Source organism: Triticum urartu, chromosome 7 (genome assembly GCF_003073215.2).
Source record: "Triticum urartu cultivar G1812 chromosome 7, Tu2.1, whole genome shotgun sequence".
In the NCBI taxonomy this organism is placed as follows: domain Eukaryota; kingdom Viridiplantae; phylum Streptophyta; class Magnoliopsida; order Poales; family Poaceae; genus Triticum; species Triticum urartu.
This window is the reverse complement of record NC_053028.1, coordinates 48374183-48392935: the sequence shown is the minus strand read 5'-3', so window position 1 is coordinate 48392935 and position 18753 is coordinate 48374183. Positions and strand designations below refer to the sequence as shown.

General features: G+C 47.6%; 1 protein-coding gene across 1 annotated transcript in view; it reads left to right on the top strand.

Moving 5' to 3' along the window:
* The window catches only part of LOC125518301 (putative disease resistance protein RGA3), a 19806-nt gene extending 3036 nt beyond the window's left edge, over window positions 1–16770 (top strand). The window contains exon 2 of the mRNA XM_048683187.1: window positions 16358–16770. Coding sequence (XP_048539144.1) covers window positions 16358–16770 — 413 coding nt within the window. The remainder of the gene's footprint in view (window positions 1–16357) is intronic.
* The last annotated feature ends 1983 nt before the right edge of the window (window positions 16771–18753 follow it).

Sequence of the window (18753 nt, the reverse complement as noted above, 5' to 3'; positions counted from 1 at the left end):
GCAAAATCACACTAGATGTGGTGTTCGGCACGACGGAGAATTACAGGTCCAAAGAGATTACGTTCCAAGTTGCCCCGTTCAATAGCAGATACCACGCCCTTCTAGGGCAGGAGGCATTCACAATCTTCCAAGCCATACCCCATTACGGGTACATGAAGCTCAAAATGCCCGGGCCCAACGGAATCATCACTCTCGCTAGCGATCCGGACACAGCACTCCGCGCCGAAAACAAGACAGCCGCATTGGCCCTCGAGGCATTATCCGAAGCCCTCACGGCCGAGGAACTGACTGCGCTGCGCTCCACGGTGGATAGGGACGACGTGCTACTTGATAAGAGATCCAAGTCTACCTCCTTTAAACCAGCGGATGAAACAGTCAAAATCCAAGTCCATCCAATGGACCCTACAAAAATAGCCACTATCGGGGCACGGTTAAGCCCCACCGTGGACTACGAGATTTCCTGCGCAAGAATTGGGACATATTCGCCTGGCATCCCTCAGATATGCCAGGAATCCCACGCAGGCTGGCCGAGCACAGCCTCAACATCCTAAAAGGATTCAAGCCGGTCAAACAGGCTCTTCGGCATTTCTCTGAACCTAAGAGACAAGCTATGGGAGAGGAACTAGCCAAGTTATTGGAGGCCGGATTCATTAGAGAAATAAAACACCCGGACTGGCTAGCAAACCTGGTGATGGTACCAAAGAAGGTTAAATCCTGGCGCCTGTGCGTCGATTTCAAGGACCTCAACAAGGCCTGCCCAAAGGATCCCTTCCCCCTCCCCCACATCGATCAAATTATCGATGCTACCGCAGGACACGACTCATTGTGTTTCCTCGACACATACTCCGGCTACCACCAAATTAAGATGGCGGAGCCCGACCAAGCCGCAACGGCATTCATCACACCATACGGACCCTTCTGCTTCAACACAATGCCCTTTGGGCTCAAAAACGCCGGCGCAACATATCAGCGCATGATTCGGACATGTCTGGCAAACCAGATCGACAAAACAGTGGAGGCATACGTAGATGATGTGGTCGTCAAAACCAAGCATGTCGACTCTCTAGTAGACGACTTGAGACTCACATTCGATAACCTCCGAACATATGACATCAAGCTCAACCCGGAAAAATGCGTTTTCGGCGTGCCTGCCGTAGAGCTCCTAGGCTTCATTGTATCCGGCAGAGGAATTGAAGGAAATCTGGCCAAGATCCAAGCTCTGTCATAGTTGGATATCCCAACAGACCTCAAACAAATCCAGAAATTAACCGGATGTGTGGCGGCTCTAAGCCGCTTTGTCTCCCGCCTGGGAGAAAAGGCATTACCCATTTATCGCCTCCTACGGCGCACCGAACACTTTGAGTGGACGGATGCCGCCACAGCCGGGTTGGAAGAAATAAAAACCATATTAGCAACAAACCCAGTCCTGGCCGCGCCAAACATTGGCGAACCAATGCTATTATACATTGCGGCAACCCATCAAGTTGTGAGCGTAGTGCTCTTCGTCGAACGAGAAACGGACGGACATAAATTCCCCCTTCAAAAGCCGGTCTATTATGTATCCACTGTCCTTACTCCTTGCAAGTCACGGTACCTGCATTATCAAAAGATAGCATATGCGGTATTCATGGCATACCAGAATCTGCGACACTACTTTCAAGAGTGTTCGATAATAGTAGCCTCGGAACTGCCACTTAATGATATTATAAACAACCGCGACGCCACGGGCCGGATTGCCAAATGGGCCATTGAGCTCCTCCCATTCGACATAACTTACAAGCCGCGGCGAGCCATTAAGTCGCAAGTACTGGCCCCTAAAGAGTACGACGCGTATTCCAACTGGATCATGCACTTCGACGGCTCCAAAATGTTGGCTGGTCTGGGGGCTAGCATCGTTTTGATGTCCCCAACCACAGATATAGTTCAATACATACTCCAGATAATGTATACGGACTCCAACAACCCAGCCGAATATGAGGCCCTTTTACATGGTCTCCGGATGGCAATATCCATGGGCATTCAATGCCTAGAGGTGCGGGGGGATTCGAACCTCGCAATATCCCAAATAAATGGAGACTTTGATGCCAAGGATCCGAAAATGGCGGACTATCGCAACGCCGTCCTAAAAATGTCAGCTCGGTTCGAGGGGCTCGAATTTCACCATGTAGCCTGGGAAAACAATCAGGCGGCAGATGTCCTCGCACGCATCGGTGCAAAACGGGATGCAGTCCCCCAACATCTTTTTGGAGAGGCTGTTCAAGCCATCCGTGGTATGGGAAGGGGAACCCAGCAATAACAGCCCGGACCCAACCGCAATGCCCGATACCGAACACTCTGACATAATCGGAGGCTCTGCCACCGAAATAACATCATCAGCCCACGTTATAATGGCCGTCATCGCCCTATGGACAGAACCATTCTTGGCCTACCTAACTAGGCAAGAACTCCCCGAGGACCAAAATGAGGCACGCTGCATAGTGCGGCAATCTAAAGCCTACAAGGTCCATGAGGGAGAGCTTTATAAGAAAAGCACCACCGGAGTCCTTCAAAGGTGCATCTCCGAAGAGGAAGGGCGGAAGCTTCTGGCTGAAATTCATGCCAGACTCGGAGGCCACCACGCTGCAGCCCGAGCCCTTGTAAGCAAGGCCTTCCATACAGGTTTTATTGGCCGACGGCCCGGGCAGACGCTCAGGACTTAGTCCAACGTTGCGTTGGTTGCCAGCTTTTTGCAAACCAAAGCCATATGCCACCCACCGCCCTCCAAACAATCCCCATTACCTGGCCCTTCGCGGTCTGGGGGCTCGACATGGTTGGACCCCTTAAAGGGGGAACCCACAAGAGGAAATACTTGCTGGTCATGGTGGATAAATTCACCAGATGGATAGAAGCCAAACCTGTTAAAACGGCCGAATCCGGCCGGTGATAGACTTTATATCCGGGGTTTTACACCGTTATGGCGTCCCCCACAGCATCATCACAGATAACGGCACGAACTTCACGGCCGACGAGGTAAAACTCTGGTGCAAAAACATGGGCATCAAGCTCGATTATACTTCCGTCTATCACCCACAAACTAACGGTCAAATCGAGCGAGCAAATGGTCTTATCATGAGCAGCATCAAACCCAGACTAGTGCGGTCCCTAAAGGAATCTAACACGAACTGGGTAGAGGAGCTCGACTCCGTACTCTGGGGGCTGCAGACCACGCCAAATTGCACTACCGGATACACACCATTTTTTATGGTATACGACGCAGAGGCGGATCTGGCCTGCGACATAATTCATGACTCACCTCGAGTGCGCATGTACGAAGAAAGAGAGGCCGAGCTCGATCGGCAGGATAGTTTGGACGCCCTGGAGGAGGAGCGTGACGTGGCAAAAGCCCGTTCCACATTCTATCAATAGCAGGCTCGAAGATACCAAAGCAGAGAAGTACGGGCCAAAACCTATAACGTTGGCGAGTTAGTTCTACGTCTGCCAGAGAAGAAAAAGGACAAACTAAAGCCCAAATGGGAGGGTCCCTTCATTATTGACCAAGTTATGACTGGTGGAGCATACCGTCTGCGGGATGCATCGGATAATCGACTTGAGCCGAACCCATGGAACGCAGCCAGACTCCGAAGATTCTACGCCTAGCGCCGGACTCTGTGTTCGTCTCCTTCCTCTGTCCACTTTTTACTATCTGTCTTTTATTTCTCTCCTTCTCCCCTTCTTTTCTCTCACAGCCTTTAAGGGCCAATTTGTGCCTTATTTGCGCACAACGGACGCGATATCCGCGCTCATTATACCCGGGGGCTTCTCTCACAGAAGCTTATTTATCTATACGGGCTTCATGCCGAGCACATGTGTCATTCTTCCGCATGTACCTTTTATTCACCATTGTATGCATCGATATGACTTAAGTTTTGGCTAAGCCGGGTTGCCTTGCTCTTGTATTTATGCCCTACGTTCCCTTTAATTCGGCTAGGGCATAAGGGGAGCACCTCTGCGATTGTTACTGCCGGGTCAGCCGGATGTGTACCTCAGACTGGGTGAAGCCGAAAGCTAGTGTTCTTAAGGGAATATTCGGTCGGTGAACAAAAGATGATTTTTTACTTATTTATATATGTGCCCCCAGATGCTCTTTTCTGCTTCTCTTTTCACAGTCCGGACGTGCACTTTAGGGCATGCGAACCCAGGGAAAGGAACCCCTAACGGAACTATTCTCCCTGGAAGATGTTTCTTACTAACCATGTAATATAACATAACTAGTTGGGCACTTGTCTGTTCAATCACTAATGACCCCTACGCCTGGTTTCCATGCATGCCCCGGTTCTGACATAACCGAGAGGGTATTCGGATACACTCCGGACTATCGGGTCCCGAGGTTGAAGCGGAAAGGTCCGCCATGACAAATGATCTAAAATCCGGCTAGAAGGCATTATACATGTCAATTTAATTACATAGTCAATTTGACTGGTTAAATTCCTCTTCTATACCATCCAACAAGCTGTCTAGTCTACAGTCCTATTGGGAATACTTTGCGGCCAATTCTACTTGCCCGTACACTAAGCTCACGGAGATCTCTTTCCAATCAGGCCCCACAGGTCCGACCTCGGCCATGTGATTTGGGTCAGCCTTGGTATACTGTGTCTTCACCATGGCCCAAGCTTCCCTGGCACCTTGATGGAGGGCCGATATCTTCCATAATCAGAAGCGCCGACGCGCTCCCTTAAGCTTCTCCGCAAGCTCTCGAAGACCTTCAGGCAGGGAGTCGGATGGCCATAAGGCCTGGGCAACACCTCGCATCACCTGCCGAACTCGTTCGTGAAGTTGCGACAACTCTGGTAGAAGATCACCTGCAGACCCGGGCATCTCATCTGCGGGACGACCAGTCAGCACACCTACAGGCATAACTCTGTTAGCAGGCTTCTTCGCCGAACTCTTTTTAACAAGTTCGTTCAAGCACTTACTGAAAATGCCGCGTCGAAGCCGCTGATTCTCCTTCACGGAGTCCGACAGTTGGGCATGAACGTCCTTCAGTTCCACGCCCAGCTGGGTGTTGGCATCCTGGAGGTTATTTTTCTCCTGCCTAACCCTCGTAAGCACGCTCTCGCCTGCCTTTAGCCGGCGTAAGAGATGTTTCTCATCCGGATTTCCTCCGGCGTCATCTGCAATATTTGTTCTCAGATGTGAACATATGCCGCACTCTATACGGTATCTATCATTTTAAATATGTGTTACCAGAGGGGGTCTTCTTGGACTTCTCTTCGGCGGCCAGTGCGGCCTGAAGTTGGGCCTTACACTCTTCAAGCTCATGGGACAATTGGGTATTCTTTTCTATAAGAACCTGCATAACAAATGATCCTTAAATCAATTATTCTAACTGTTTCAAGTCTCAGGGGCTACTACTATATATAATCATCAAATTCTCTCACCTGTATATCCTTTACATATTCGTCCGTGGCTCTGGCTAGACCATTCTGAGCAGCACGGAGGTACGTGTCTCGCGAATTAAAGGCGTCAAATGCCTCCTGGGAGAAACAAGCGTCACGGAGAACGGCTTGGCGACGCCTGTGGTTCATGGCGCTCTCCACCTCAGAAATTGTGGCGGACATTCTGTCTGCATCCTCTGTCGGAGGAGCATCCGGCATGCGCCTCGTATTCGCTCCCGCTTTCGGGTCCAGCCTTGGAGCCTGACTGGTGGAGGCATTATTGGCGACCTCTCCGGATATAGTCTTGCGAGCGTTCTTCTTCCTAAGAAAGCACGAGCGTTAATATGCCTTTAAAAATGATACCATGGAGTGAGGTGGCGCGCCATATCGCTGCGCCAGTGTCTCAGTCCGGACTGCATTTCTTTTCAGCCTGCCCGGCCTCGCAGCCCCTTGCTGGCTAGTCGCCGCGGGCTCAGCATGACGTCCTGAGGGCCTCCCCTGTAAAACACCGTTGGTATACGGTAAGCAAAGTGCACAAGGATGAATCCTTTTCAAAATGTTGGGACTTTGGTCTCAGTTACCTGCGAAGCTGGGAGAAGCCCAGGGTAATCGGCCATAATGGCCACCAAGGCCTCTGTAGGATGGAAAGTATGTCTAGAGGGGGGGTGATTAGACTACTTGACCAAATAAAAACTTAACCTTTTCCCAATTTTAGTTCTTGGCAGATTTTAGCTATTTTAGGACAAGTCAAGCAATCATCACACAATTCAAGCAAGCATGCAAAGAGTTTATGGGCAGCGGAAAGTAAAGCATGCAACTTGCAAGAATATAAAGGGAAGGGTTTGGAGAATTCAAACGCTATTGGAGACACGGATGTTTTTCCCGTGGTTCGGATAGGTGGTGCTATCCTACATCCACGTTGATGGAGACTTCAACCCACGAAGGGTAACGGTTGCGCGAGTCCACACAGGGCTCCACCCAAGGGCAACGGTTGTGCGAGTCCACGAAGGGCTCCACCCACGAAGGGTCCACGAAGAAGCAACCACCCACAAAGGGTCCACGAAGAAGCAACCTTGTGTATCCCACCATGGCCATCGCCCAGGAAGGACTTGCCTCACTAGCGGTAGATCTTCACGAAGTAGGCGATCTCCTTGCCCTTACAAACTCCTTGGTTCAACTCCACAATCTTGTCGGAGGCTCCCAAGTGACACCTAGCCAATATAGGAGACACCACTCACCAAGAAGTAACAAATGGTGTGTAGGTAATGAACTCCTTGCTCTTGTGCTTCAAATGATAGTCTCCCCAACACTCAACTCTCTCTCATAGGATTTGGCTTTGGTGGAAAGAAGATTTTGAGTGGAAAGCAACTTGGGAAGGCTAGAGATCAAGATTCATATGGTAGGAATGGAATGTCTTGGTCTCAACACATGAGTAGGTGGTTCTCTCTCAGAACATATGAGGTGGAGGGGTATATATAGCCTCCACACAAAATCCAACCGTTACACACAATTTACCAATCTCGGTGGGACCGAATCAGAAAACTCGGTCTGACCGAAATAGTAAACCTAGTGACCGTTAGGAATTTCGGTGGGACTGACATGCAACTCGGTAGGACCGATTCAGTTAGGGTTTTGGCATAACGTAATCTCGGTGAGACCGATTACACAAACTTGGCGAGACCGAATTTGGTAATTAGCTAACCAGAGAGTTGGTCAGGCAAACTCGATGGGACCGATTTGCTCTTTCGGTGAGACCGAGTGGACCTCGGTGAGACCGAAAAGTTACAAAGGGGAAACACTGAGTTTACATTGCAATCTCGGTGGGACCGATTCGCTCTTTCGGTGGGACCGAAAAGTTACGAAAGGGAAACAGAGAGTTTGCAACCCCATCTTGGTGGGACCGAGATCCTTATCGGTAGAACCGAATTGCTAGGGTTTGGCGGTGGCTAATGACAAGTGAAACTCGGTGGCGCCGGATAGGAAGAATCGGTAGGACCGAGTTTGGCTTAGAGTTTAGGTCATATGTGGATATGGGAAAGTAGTTGAGGGTTTTTGGAGCATATCACTAAGCACATGAAGCAAGAGGCTCATTAAGCAACACCTCATCCCTCCTTAATAGTATTGGCTTTTCCTATGGACTCAGTGTGATCTTGGATCACTAAAATATAAAATGAAGAGTCTTGAGCTTTTGAGCTGGAGCCAATCCATTGTCCTTAGCATTTTGAGGGTTCCACTTTCACATCCATGCCATGCCAATCATTGAGCTTTCCTGAAATAATTATCTTGGAATAGTATTAGCTCAATGAGCTATATGTTGTTATGAATTACCAAAACCACCTAGGGATAGTTGCACTTTCAATCTCCCCCTTTTTGGTAATTGATGACAACATATAGATCAAAGCTTCGACAAAAGATAATAAGCATGAAATATATCGTCGCTTTGAGAAGTATGTGATAAGTAAGAGCTCCCCCTAAATTTGTGCATATTTAAAATTTGCTTTGGACTGCAAATGCACAGGAGTTAGAGTCATGGGTTACTCTTCCATGTCACATACATCTTGGTGGAGCGCTCAAAATGATAAGATTGAAATACATGCACTCATCACCAAGAATAGTGAATGATCACAAATGATAGATAGAATGATAATATTTAAGCAAGCATTAAGCAAACATTAAGTGTAGCTTATGATCAAACACATGATCATCGATGTCTCACAAGCATAAGGACGTAGTATCTCACACACAAGCAAACAAAGTTCGAAGAAACCACCAAATAAAACAAGAGAGAAAAGCAACACTCTCTCTCTCGAAGCCTATGATCTATACATCTTCTCCCCCTTTGGCAACAAGTTACCAAAAAGTTCCTAGAAAATGCATAGCACTAGATCGACGCTCAGGCTTGATCTTCAGGTGGTGGTGGAGTCCGGAGCACTCCAAGGACGAAGCCTTCGGTAGACGTGGTCGGAGTCGAGGCTGAAGTGGATGCTGGAGCTGGTGGAACTGAGGCTGTGGCTGGTGCAGACGTTGTAGCTCTGGTGTCAGCAACTGGCAGTGCAGACGACCTCGGACCTCGTGGCACCCTCGCAAAAGCATGAGTCGTGGTCCTGCCTCTCCTCTCATTCATGTTTCCTGGAGCTGCTCCACGGCAGTCTGTATCTCTGTCACCTTGATGTCCAAGTCATAGAATCTTGTTCCATGATCCTCTCTAAGCTCGCCTGGTTCTGAGTCAGGGTGGCTATACTCTGCTCAATCCGCAGGGTGGACGCAATCAAGTAACTGAGCTGCTCTTGTTTGGTTTTCAGGAAGTAATCAGATGCCTCCGCTTGAGTAGGCATCCTGGCAGCTTTCTCCTTCTTCGCCTTCTCCTTCTGAGCTTGTGCATGGGCAGATGATGGTTCATTCTCTGTCATCACAACTTCATTGTTCTCGAAATCTGGACGGATGGGCAGGTGTTCCTTATCCAACAAATATACGCCCGTGCCCATCTTGGAGTTGATGAGCTCCTGAATCTGAGGGGCATATCCACAGCTCCTCTTCTGATCTGCCGCAGTCCTTTTGATCGTTTCCACTATGAGGCTCATGACTTTGAATTTTTGAGGCACGTCAAAAACATGAAGCAAATTGATCGCGTGACCTCTGATCATCTTGTGATCTCCAGACTTTGGGCAGAAGGGTGTGCCTAAGGATCCAGTTGATCGTAGGCAATCCTAAGAGCAGATAATGCACTGAGCCAAACTTGAACGTGCCAAGTGCTTCATTCGGAATCTCCTTGTACATGTTGGACATGGAGTTGTGGTCCATCTTTTTCTTGGCATAAATGTCCAAGTCATCTGCTTGCTCCTCTGGGGCATTGATCAGCTTCGCCCATTCCTCAACAGTAGAGTGGTACCTCGTACCCTCAGACATCCATGTAATCCTCCCATCTGGATAAAAATGAGCTGTGGAGTAGAACTGCATGATGAGTTCCTCGTTCCACTTTATGAGCTTTTGCCCAACAAAGTCCTCTACTCCACACGGCTTGAAGCTGTCCTGAACTCCTGGGTAGTACTCTTCATTGTCCTTGATATAGGTCCAGTCGACCCATCTCATGTCACATACAATTGGCTTCTTGTCAAGTAGCACTGTCTCATAGAAATCTTGCTCCTTGGTATGAAATGTAGTCCACTGCAGTCCTTCTCCTAGAAGCATATGGATCTGCTTCTCTCCACTTCCTGAGCCCTGAGTCTCTCCTGAGCTTCATATCCTCAGCCACAGGATGAGCATCGTTGTGGTCTGGGATCTTGGGCTTGAGCTTCCGAAGGACACTCTTCTCTTCCTCTGCAAGCTTCAGGCACTGGGGCCTTGTTCTTCTCAGTGGCTGGATGCTTCTTGTGTTTCTCTTTGGTGCACTCTTAGGCTTAGATGCAGCCTTAGGTGCTTCCTTGGGCTTGGATGCAGCTCCCCCTGACCTTATGGCATCTCCCATAAGTTTGGCTGCCTTGGGCGCTGGTGCAGCTGCCTCTTCTTCCTCCTCCTCTTCTACCATGATGGAGGCCTTCCCAAGCACTCGCTACAGTCTTCTTCACTCTTTCTTTCCTCTTCTTGCCCTCAGCTGCAACGGGCTCAATGGGAGCAGGCTTCTCAGTTGAGGCTCTAGCCTTTGACATGGGCTGCCTGCCTGCTGGCCTCTTGATTTTCAGGCCTGGCTTTGAGCCTTGAGCTGGCTCAACTCTCTTGGAGGTGGCCTCTTCCTCTGCCACATAGTCCTCATCTTCAGAATCTGAGGTTTTCTTCTTCCTTTGTCTCGTGGCAGCTTTAGGCAGGTTGCTGGGTGTGCTCCTGCTGCCATCATCTGAGGAACTTGAGGGGCTAGTGCCCTCACTCAACTGCACTTGCTGCTCTGACAAGTTTTGGCTGTCACTCTGGTCTGACATGTTGCAAACTGACTGCTGACCCTGTGAATAGATTATAGAGGAGATAGAGTGGATGAGCATCACAAAATGCAGAGATTTTTGCAAAAAGAATGATCCAAAAACTTAGTTTTAGTTTCCCACTGAAATCATCTCGGATCTACCGATTTTCAAACTCGGTGATACCGAAGCAGTTTTGGAACCTAAACTAGTGAACTCGGTAGGACCGAGTCACAGTTCGGTGGCACCGAGACTGCTAGGGTTTCACTGAGTTCAAAAATCGGTCACACCGATAGTAATTCTCGGTCAGACCGAGTTTTACTTGTGCAATGGCATAAGCCAAATCGGTGGGACCGAGTTTTTCAACTCGGTGGGTCCGAGATGGTTTCGGCGGAAACCTAAACCTAGAATTTTCGAATCAAACCTAATCTATGAGCGTTTTGACTGGATAGAAGTTTATCAAACGTGGCCAGAAACAATAGTGATCACAATGTGCTAGGAATCAGATTGAGGAATAGCACAAAGATCAAGTCCATACCCTAGTTCGGCGGGGACTTGCTACGGCGGCAACGGCGGGGCAGAAATCCCGTTGACGGCGACGGAGACCAGCGACTGGAGGCTGCTGGCGGCGAGAAGACGATCCGGAGACCTCGGGGGCAGAGCAGGCTATCGCGCGGGCGAAGGGGTTCGGAGAAATTTCCAAATTTTGCCCGTGACTATATATAGCCCGACCCTGTCGGTGTGACCGAGTTGAACAACTCGGTGGCACCGAGATTCATAACTGCGTGCAGTTACTGAAACTCGGTGACCGAAAGGTTCAAATCGGTTGCACCGAGATTGAAAACCTTAGATCAACTTAATGATCTCGGTAGGACCGAAAGTGGAGTATCGGTCAGACCGAGAATCATAAAGAGGTTTTGGAAGTTTAAGTCTATGACGAATCGGGGACTCCGAGCGCTCCTCACACAGAGTGGTTCGAATCTGACTTGATCAAATTTTGTGATGCAGCATGAATAGAGTTTGAGACGAGAAAAGCATAGATAGCTAGAGGAGGTTCTTAGGCATTCTTGTCCATCCACTTGGCAAAAGAAGATAAAGCCGAAACATCAAAACAACAAGTGGATGTCCTCGAATGAGTAAAATATGCAACCAACATGCTCACACAATAAGATGGCAAAAGAAATATGTGGCAAAGCATGCACAAACAATTCTAGCATCTATCAAACAATTTGCGATGACTAGGTCATCTATATATGAGTATATTGACTTAGGAGTCAAGTGAGAACATTTGATCATAGGTCATACTCATCGTTTAAGCTCAAGTGGGGTTACCACTTTTACATAAAGCATTGTTGTGTTCATCTTAGAGTTGCTTTAGCTCAAGTCTTAGAGTAAAGCTCCCCCTAGATGTGATATCCCCCCTAAGAGGGATGGACTAACCTTGGGTTTTGTCGATGATGACTTCATGTAGAATGTTGAAGATGTGGATGCTCAATGTTGATGTAGATCTCTTGGAGCTATCCATTTGAGTGAGTTGCACTTTCAATACCTACATGGGTTAGTCCCACAAGGAACAAACAAGGATATCCATAGACATAGAGTGATGCACACAAAGATGATGTCCATGAAAGCATTTTAGGTTACCTTGTCCCTTGTCTTACCAACAAGAGGGTTTGTGACTCCTTGAACTAGTGCAAGATGTGGAAGTTGATTGCACTTGTTCTTGCCAAAATGATAAGAGTGAAGTATGTTGGTGGAGTCACCCTCAAGAACTCTCTAGTTCTTCTTCTTGGATCCACAATCTTGATGGGAATCCTTGGAGTTGTAGTCGTACTTGATGAAGTGGAAACTTGATGTAGTCTTGGGAATCCACTTGCTAAGGTCTTAGAGCTTCTTCAAATGCATCAATCTCCTCTTGAAGCTTGTCCTTGCCTTTTTGTGTGTCTTGTGGTGGAAGATCATCTTGAGCTTGTGTCCCCTTGAAAGAAGTGATCTCTCTTGTTGAGGACAAACTTTGTCTTGGGGTATTGATCTTCTTCCCACTCAACTCCATTGGCATTGAACTTTCGTTCAAAACCAACATCCTTGATTCTTCCGGTCTTCCTTGCTTGCGTACAATTTCCTCGAATTTGCTTATCCGGCAAGCTCTTGTACACCTTTTCTATAATTCCCTTCAAAGGCTATTTCTGCTCAAGTGTAACTTGGGTAAGAGAATCATTAGTGGAATCAAGAGAACTACTAGAAGCCATATTGGATTTTAGCATGATATTGTTACTACTAGGAAGAATCTTTCTTACTCTTGTTGCTAGATTAACTTGTGGCATGTAAGTAAGAGTAAACGTTGGCAATGTAAGAAGAACTTTTCTTGCGAAGATCATCATTGATTGCTTTTAAGAACTCATGCTCTTGCTCAAGATTGAGCTTTCAAAGCGTAGCTTCTCATGAGCTCTTTAAAAGTTCTCGATGATTTCAGGTAGTTTCATGAGCTAACTTAAGAGTGTTTAGTTCTTTAGTTAGATGCTCAATCTCCTTCTTATCATCTCATTCGTTTTATCTTGATTAGCATGATTAATAGCAATTTCATCATAGTTTTCATCACTAGAGTTGTCAACAAGTAAATCATCATCACCTAGTCATCTTCATCACTATTGAAATCAACATACTCGGGGTGTGATACCTTGGGCCTTTAGCCATGAAGCATCTTCCAATTCCTTCATTTGGTGAGTCAAATATGTCGTAGGAGTTGGTTGACACAAGTGCTAGACGGCAACACCTTCATCTTGAGTATCTTCGGAGTCGGAGTGATAACTTCTCTCGGAGTGGCTGTCGGAGTCGGAGCCGGATACCCATTCACCAACATGAGCTTGATGTCTTCGTCTTGTGTAGCTCCTTGATGATTTTTCCTTCCTTTCCGAATCCTTGCTTCTCCGTGAGTATCTTCGTTCATAACGATCATCTCTACTCCTTCTCTCTCTTGGTGGTGATCTTGCTTCTTCTTTTTGGAGAATCTTCTCTTCTCTTGTAGGGAGCCGTACTTGGAATAGTGTCCGGGTCTTCCACAATTGTAACGTTTCGCTCTCGACTAGAAGATCTTTTGTCATTGTAGGACCTTGACTTGGAGCTTCTATCTTTGCTTCTACTCTTGTAGAACTTGTTGAAGTTCTTCACCATTAAGCTCAATTCTTCATTGAAGTCTTGTTTCTCACTTGATGATGTAGGGGCTTCACATGAGGCTTTATAGGCACCACTTGATTTGTTGTGAAGTTCCTCTTTATCCTTAAGTGACATCTCATGAGCAACAATTCTTCCAATCACTTCCGTTGGCTTGAGATCTTTGTAATTGGGCATCATTTGGATCAATGTGCACACGGTATCATATTTTCCATCCAAGGCTCTTAGGATCTTCTTGATGATGAATCTATCGGTCATCTCTTCACTTCCTAAGCCAGCAATCTCATTTGTGATGAGAGCAAGCCTAGAGTACATTTCAGCACCTTCACCATCCTTCATCGAACTTGTCAAGTTGACTTTGAAGCACATCCAACTTGGATTCCTTGACGGAGTCGGTACCTTCGTGCATATCAATCAAAGTGTCCCAAATTTCCTTTGCATTCTCAAGACGGCTGATTTTGTTGAATTCTTCGGGGCACAATCCGTTGAAGAGAATATCACAAGCTTGAGCATTGTATTGCAACATCTTCAACTCATTCCGCGGTAGCTTCACGGTTTGGTTCTCTCCCATCAAAGAAGTCACCTTGCAAACCAACACACACAATAGCCCAAACAGTGGGGTTATGTCCAAGAATATGCATTTTCATTTTATGCTTCCAACTAGCAAAATTAGTACCATCAAAGTAAGGACCTCTACGGTGATAATTTCCCTCGCTAGACGCCATACTCTCCTAGGTTGTGAAACCAAGGCTATGACCACCAAGCTATGGAGATCAAGCAAATGGAGACCAAAGCTCTGATACCACTTGTAGGATCGAAAGTATGTCTAGAGGGGGCGTGATTAGACTACTTGACCAAATAAAAACTTAACCTTTTCCCAATTTTAGTTCTTGGCAGATTTTAGCTATTGTAGGACAAGTCAAGCAATCATCACACAATTCAAGCAAGCATGCAAAGAGTATATTGGCAGCGGAAAGTAAAGCATGCAACTTGCAAGAATGTAAAGGGAAGGGTTTGGAGAATTCAAACGCAATTGGAGACACGGATGTTTTCGTGGTTCGGATAGGTGGTGCTATCCTACATCCACGTTGATGGAGGCTTCAACCCACGAAGGGTAACGGTTGCGCGAGTCCACGGTCCACCCAGGCAACGGTTGCGCGAGTCCACGGCTCCACCCACGAAGGGTCCATGAAGAAGCAACCACCCACAAAGGGTCCACGAAGAAGCAACCTTGTCTATCCCACCATGGCCATCGCCCACGAAGGACTTGCCTCACTAGCGGTAGATCTTCACGAAGTAGGCGATCTCCTTGCCCTTACAAACTCCTTGGTTCAACTCCACAATCTTGTCGGAGGCTGCCAAGTGACACCTAGCCAATCTAGGAGACACCACTCTCCAAGAAGTAACAAATGATGTGTAGGTAATGAACTCCTTGCTCTTGTGCTTCAAATGATAGTCTCCCCAACACTCAACTCTCTCTCATAGGATTTGGATTTGGTGGAAAGAAGATTTGAGTGGAAAGCAACTTGGGAAGGCTAGAGATCAAGATTCATATGGTAGGAATGGAATGTCTTGGTCTCAACACATGAGTAGGTGGTTCTCTCTCAGAACATATGAGTTGGACTGATGTGTGTGTTCTGATGGCTCTCTCACTGAATGAGAAAGAGGTGGAGGGGTATATATAGCCTCCACACAAAATCCAACCGTTACACACAATTTACCAATCTCGGTGGGACCGAATCAGAAAACTCGGTCTGACCGAAATAGTAAACCTAGTGACCGTTAGGAATTTCGGTGGGACTGACATGCAACTCGGTAGGACCGATTCGGTTAGGGTTTGGGCATAACGTAATCTCGGTGAGACCGATTACACAAACTCGGTGAGACCGAATTTGGTAATTAGCTAACCAGAGAGTTGGTCAGGCAAACTCGGTGGGACCGATTTGCTCTTTCGGTGAGACCGAGTGGAACTCGGTGAGACCGAAAAGTTACAAAGGGGAAACACTGAGTTTACATTGCAATCTCGGTGGGACCGATTCGCTCTTTCGGTGGACCGAAAAAGTTACGAAAGGGAAACAGAGGTTTGCAACCCCATCTCGGTGGGACCGAGGTGACACTCCAAAATTTTAATTTGGTTTTCATCTAAAACTTTGTTGGATTTTTAAAAGAGGGCTTTTAAAAAAAATTCTTTTCCAGAAATCCTTCCTCTTAAAAACTTCCTTTCCATTGGCAAGGATTTTCTTTTCCCTTTCAAATTTAGTGTTGAAGTTTTGGGAGCTTTTCCTTCTGGTTGTTACCCTCTCAAACTTTTTCATTTTCTTTTAAAATAAAGAAACCCTAGGAGTTTTGGGACTTCTTTCTTTTTGAAACCACCCATGGTTTTACCATGTCTCCTATAGTAAATCTTCTCAAAACCCCTCTCTCCACCTTTGAGCAATTTAAATCCTCTGTCTCATCAAGTCCAAACAAGTTTTTGGATTTTATTTCAATTATTTCATCTCCCAAAACATTTCTGCCAATTATTTTGAGCCTAAGTGATTTTCAAAGCAAGTGCCATTTTGCCTTTGAGTTTTTGTCCCAAACCAACTTCCCTGGATTGTCTTTAGTACCCACAACCTAGAACCATCTTGATCCACTCTTCTTCTTTTCAAAAATTTCAAATTTCACTCACTGCAAGTTTGGACCAGATTTGCCAAATTTGGTGAAATTCATATCTACACTCCTCCAAAAATTCCACCAAAAATCATGCAGCCTACTAGAGCAATGAAAAGCCACTCCACCAAATTTCAGCTCAAGGAAAAATCCCTAGATGCCAAAAGCATTCTGTCGAACACCTGAGCTGCACTGTTCTTTGCATTTTCAGTAAAGTTCAGTAAAATTCAGTTTTACAGTGTCGTTTTCTTCAGAGTTCAGTCACAAGCTCACAGTACGCTTGGCTCGATGCTCGCAGCCCCTCCCTCTTGTCCGGAGCTTCACACGCGTGCGTGGAGCCTTCCTGGCATCGGTGGCGCGCTGGCCCGCCCTCGCCGGCGTCTTCTGCGGCGTCGGGACCTCCCGTGGCGGCCGACAGAAGGCACACCACGGCAGAACGCCGTTCAGCGCCGCCCAAGCCATCTGGTAGCTCCGCGTGGCCGTCTCCCTTGCCAGCGCACGCGTGCAGCACCGCCGCCGTGGCCTGGCACGCGCAGGGCGCGCTCCCTTCCGCCGACGTGCCGCACGGCCGTTTCGTTGGGACAGGCCGTAAAACCCCCTCCGTGCTGAGCTGGACCCTGGAATGGCACCACTACTCCACCTAGGCGATGCCCAAACTCCTAATTCCACTGCCCAACCGCAGCGCCACCGTAATCGCTCGCCGGACTTATCCCGTTCACGGCAACCGCCTCGGGCCGGCTATATATAACGCCCCCAAGCTCCCTCTCGCCCCTGCACACCTCCAGCACCTCACTGGACCCCGACCAGCAACTAGAAGAGCCTCGAGGGGCCCTTCTTCCTCGACTCCGGCCGCCTCGCTCCGCCTCGGCCTTCAGCTCGATTCACTCCGGTGAGGCCACCTCCGGCGCCCAAACCTCGTCCGTAGCCTTCTCTCACACCCAGTACTCTAACCCCCTCATCAATTTGGCCTTTGCAGTCCTCTCCGACGAGCTCCATCCACGCCCGAACCACCGTCCGCCGGAGTTGAGACCGCCGTCGACGTGGTGCTCCCCGGCGACCAACACCACCACCCACCGTTGCGGAAGGACACGGTGAGCACGTTGATAATCTCCGATCCCCTTACCTCGCCGTGGATCGCCGCCGGCGACCACCGCAACCCTCGGGCGCCGACGAGCCTCGTCCCTCCCATTTGAAAGTTTAAACATGACAAGTGGGACCCGTTGTCAGCCTCTCTGTCCTTTCTAAACGAAGCGTTTTCTGAAAACGCCTTCTGCCAAATGCGCTTTCCCTCTGGGCTGGCGTAGTTTCTGCCGAAGCGTTTTCTGTTTTTATAAGCTAGCTCCTGGAAACTTTCTGTTTCATTACAGATAAGTCCCTGGACAAAAACCTTTATAACTTTTAAACAGAATAGTATTTTTGATTGATTCTTTTTCTGTCCTCTTCAAAATTTTGTCTAGTTTTTTTATCATATTTATTTGAAAAATATTTGGTATAACTTTCTGTGCACCTCTTGGTATTTACGATAGCGCATGTATTTCTTTATACCGTAGATACCGAAGGAGGAAACGGAGCTGCGAACTTCACCGAGCTAGGCTCCGACTACTCCGAACCAGGCAAGCATGTTTGAACTTTTGATATGATGAGTGTCTTGGCATGTTTTGCATTTTAGTTAGTCTCATGGCATGTTGATGAGCATACCGATGAACGTTATTTCCATGCATTGTCGAGGTAAGTGAGTTCGATGAACCATAAGTGGATGGATGCGAATATGAATGGCCATGTGTTGGCATGAGGATGGGTAAGATGGCAGTGTTGTAGCATGCCAGTCTTATGCCAGGCTAAGTGACTGCAGTGTCAAGCCGTATCGGTCCAGTTCCTCCCATTTCCTTCCCTGTACTACCACATGTTTTCCGCAAGGAATATGGTTTAGTAAGTTGTGAACCGCTTTCCTGGTACACACCAAAAGGAGAGGCCGGGATGATGGTTCCATGGCCCTGGATTAAAGCCAGTCACCCGGTCAGGGGGCATGGGTGTTTCCGGTTGGGACCGAGAGGGGGGCACCCCTTAGAGCGCGCGTATATAAATTTGATCCCATGCCATTCGAGATTGTGATCTCCCCGTCTCAAAAGTTTTTCTTGGACGATGTCTAGGGTGATTCCTAGCATCGAGAGGTAGGATGGGTGTGTACTGGTTAGCTGTGTTTCTTCCGAAATACCGTAAACGGAACTAGTCCTTCGTGACTACAGAAATCCGTTGGCTGTGGGAAATTTTTGTACAAACTCTGCAGAGTCATATACTCCTTGAATCATCTATTCTATGGCCAAGATCAGTATCATCTTATCCTGACAAGTGCCATTTTTTATGACAGAGACTCCGGTGAATCGTATGAGTGCTAATTTCGGCTAAATGATTATTCCTGTGGATGGACTAACCCGTTTAATTTCATGAATTGAATGTTGATTACGAGTATTATTTACTTGTGAATAAAAACCCTTTCTGTGATGTCGCTCAGACGTCCGACTGTGGCATTTCCTTTAAAAGCCCTTTCTGTGATGTCGCTTAGACGTCCGACTGTGGCATTTCTTTTAAAGCCCTTTCCGTGATGTCGCTTAGACGTCCGACTGTGG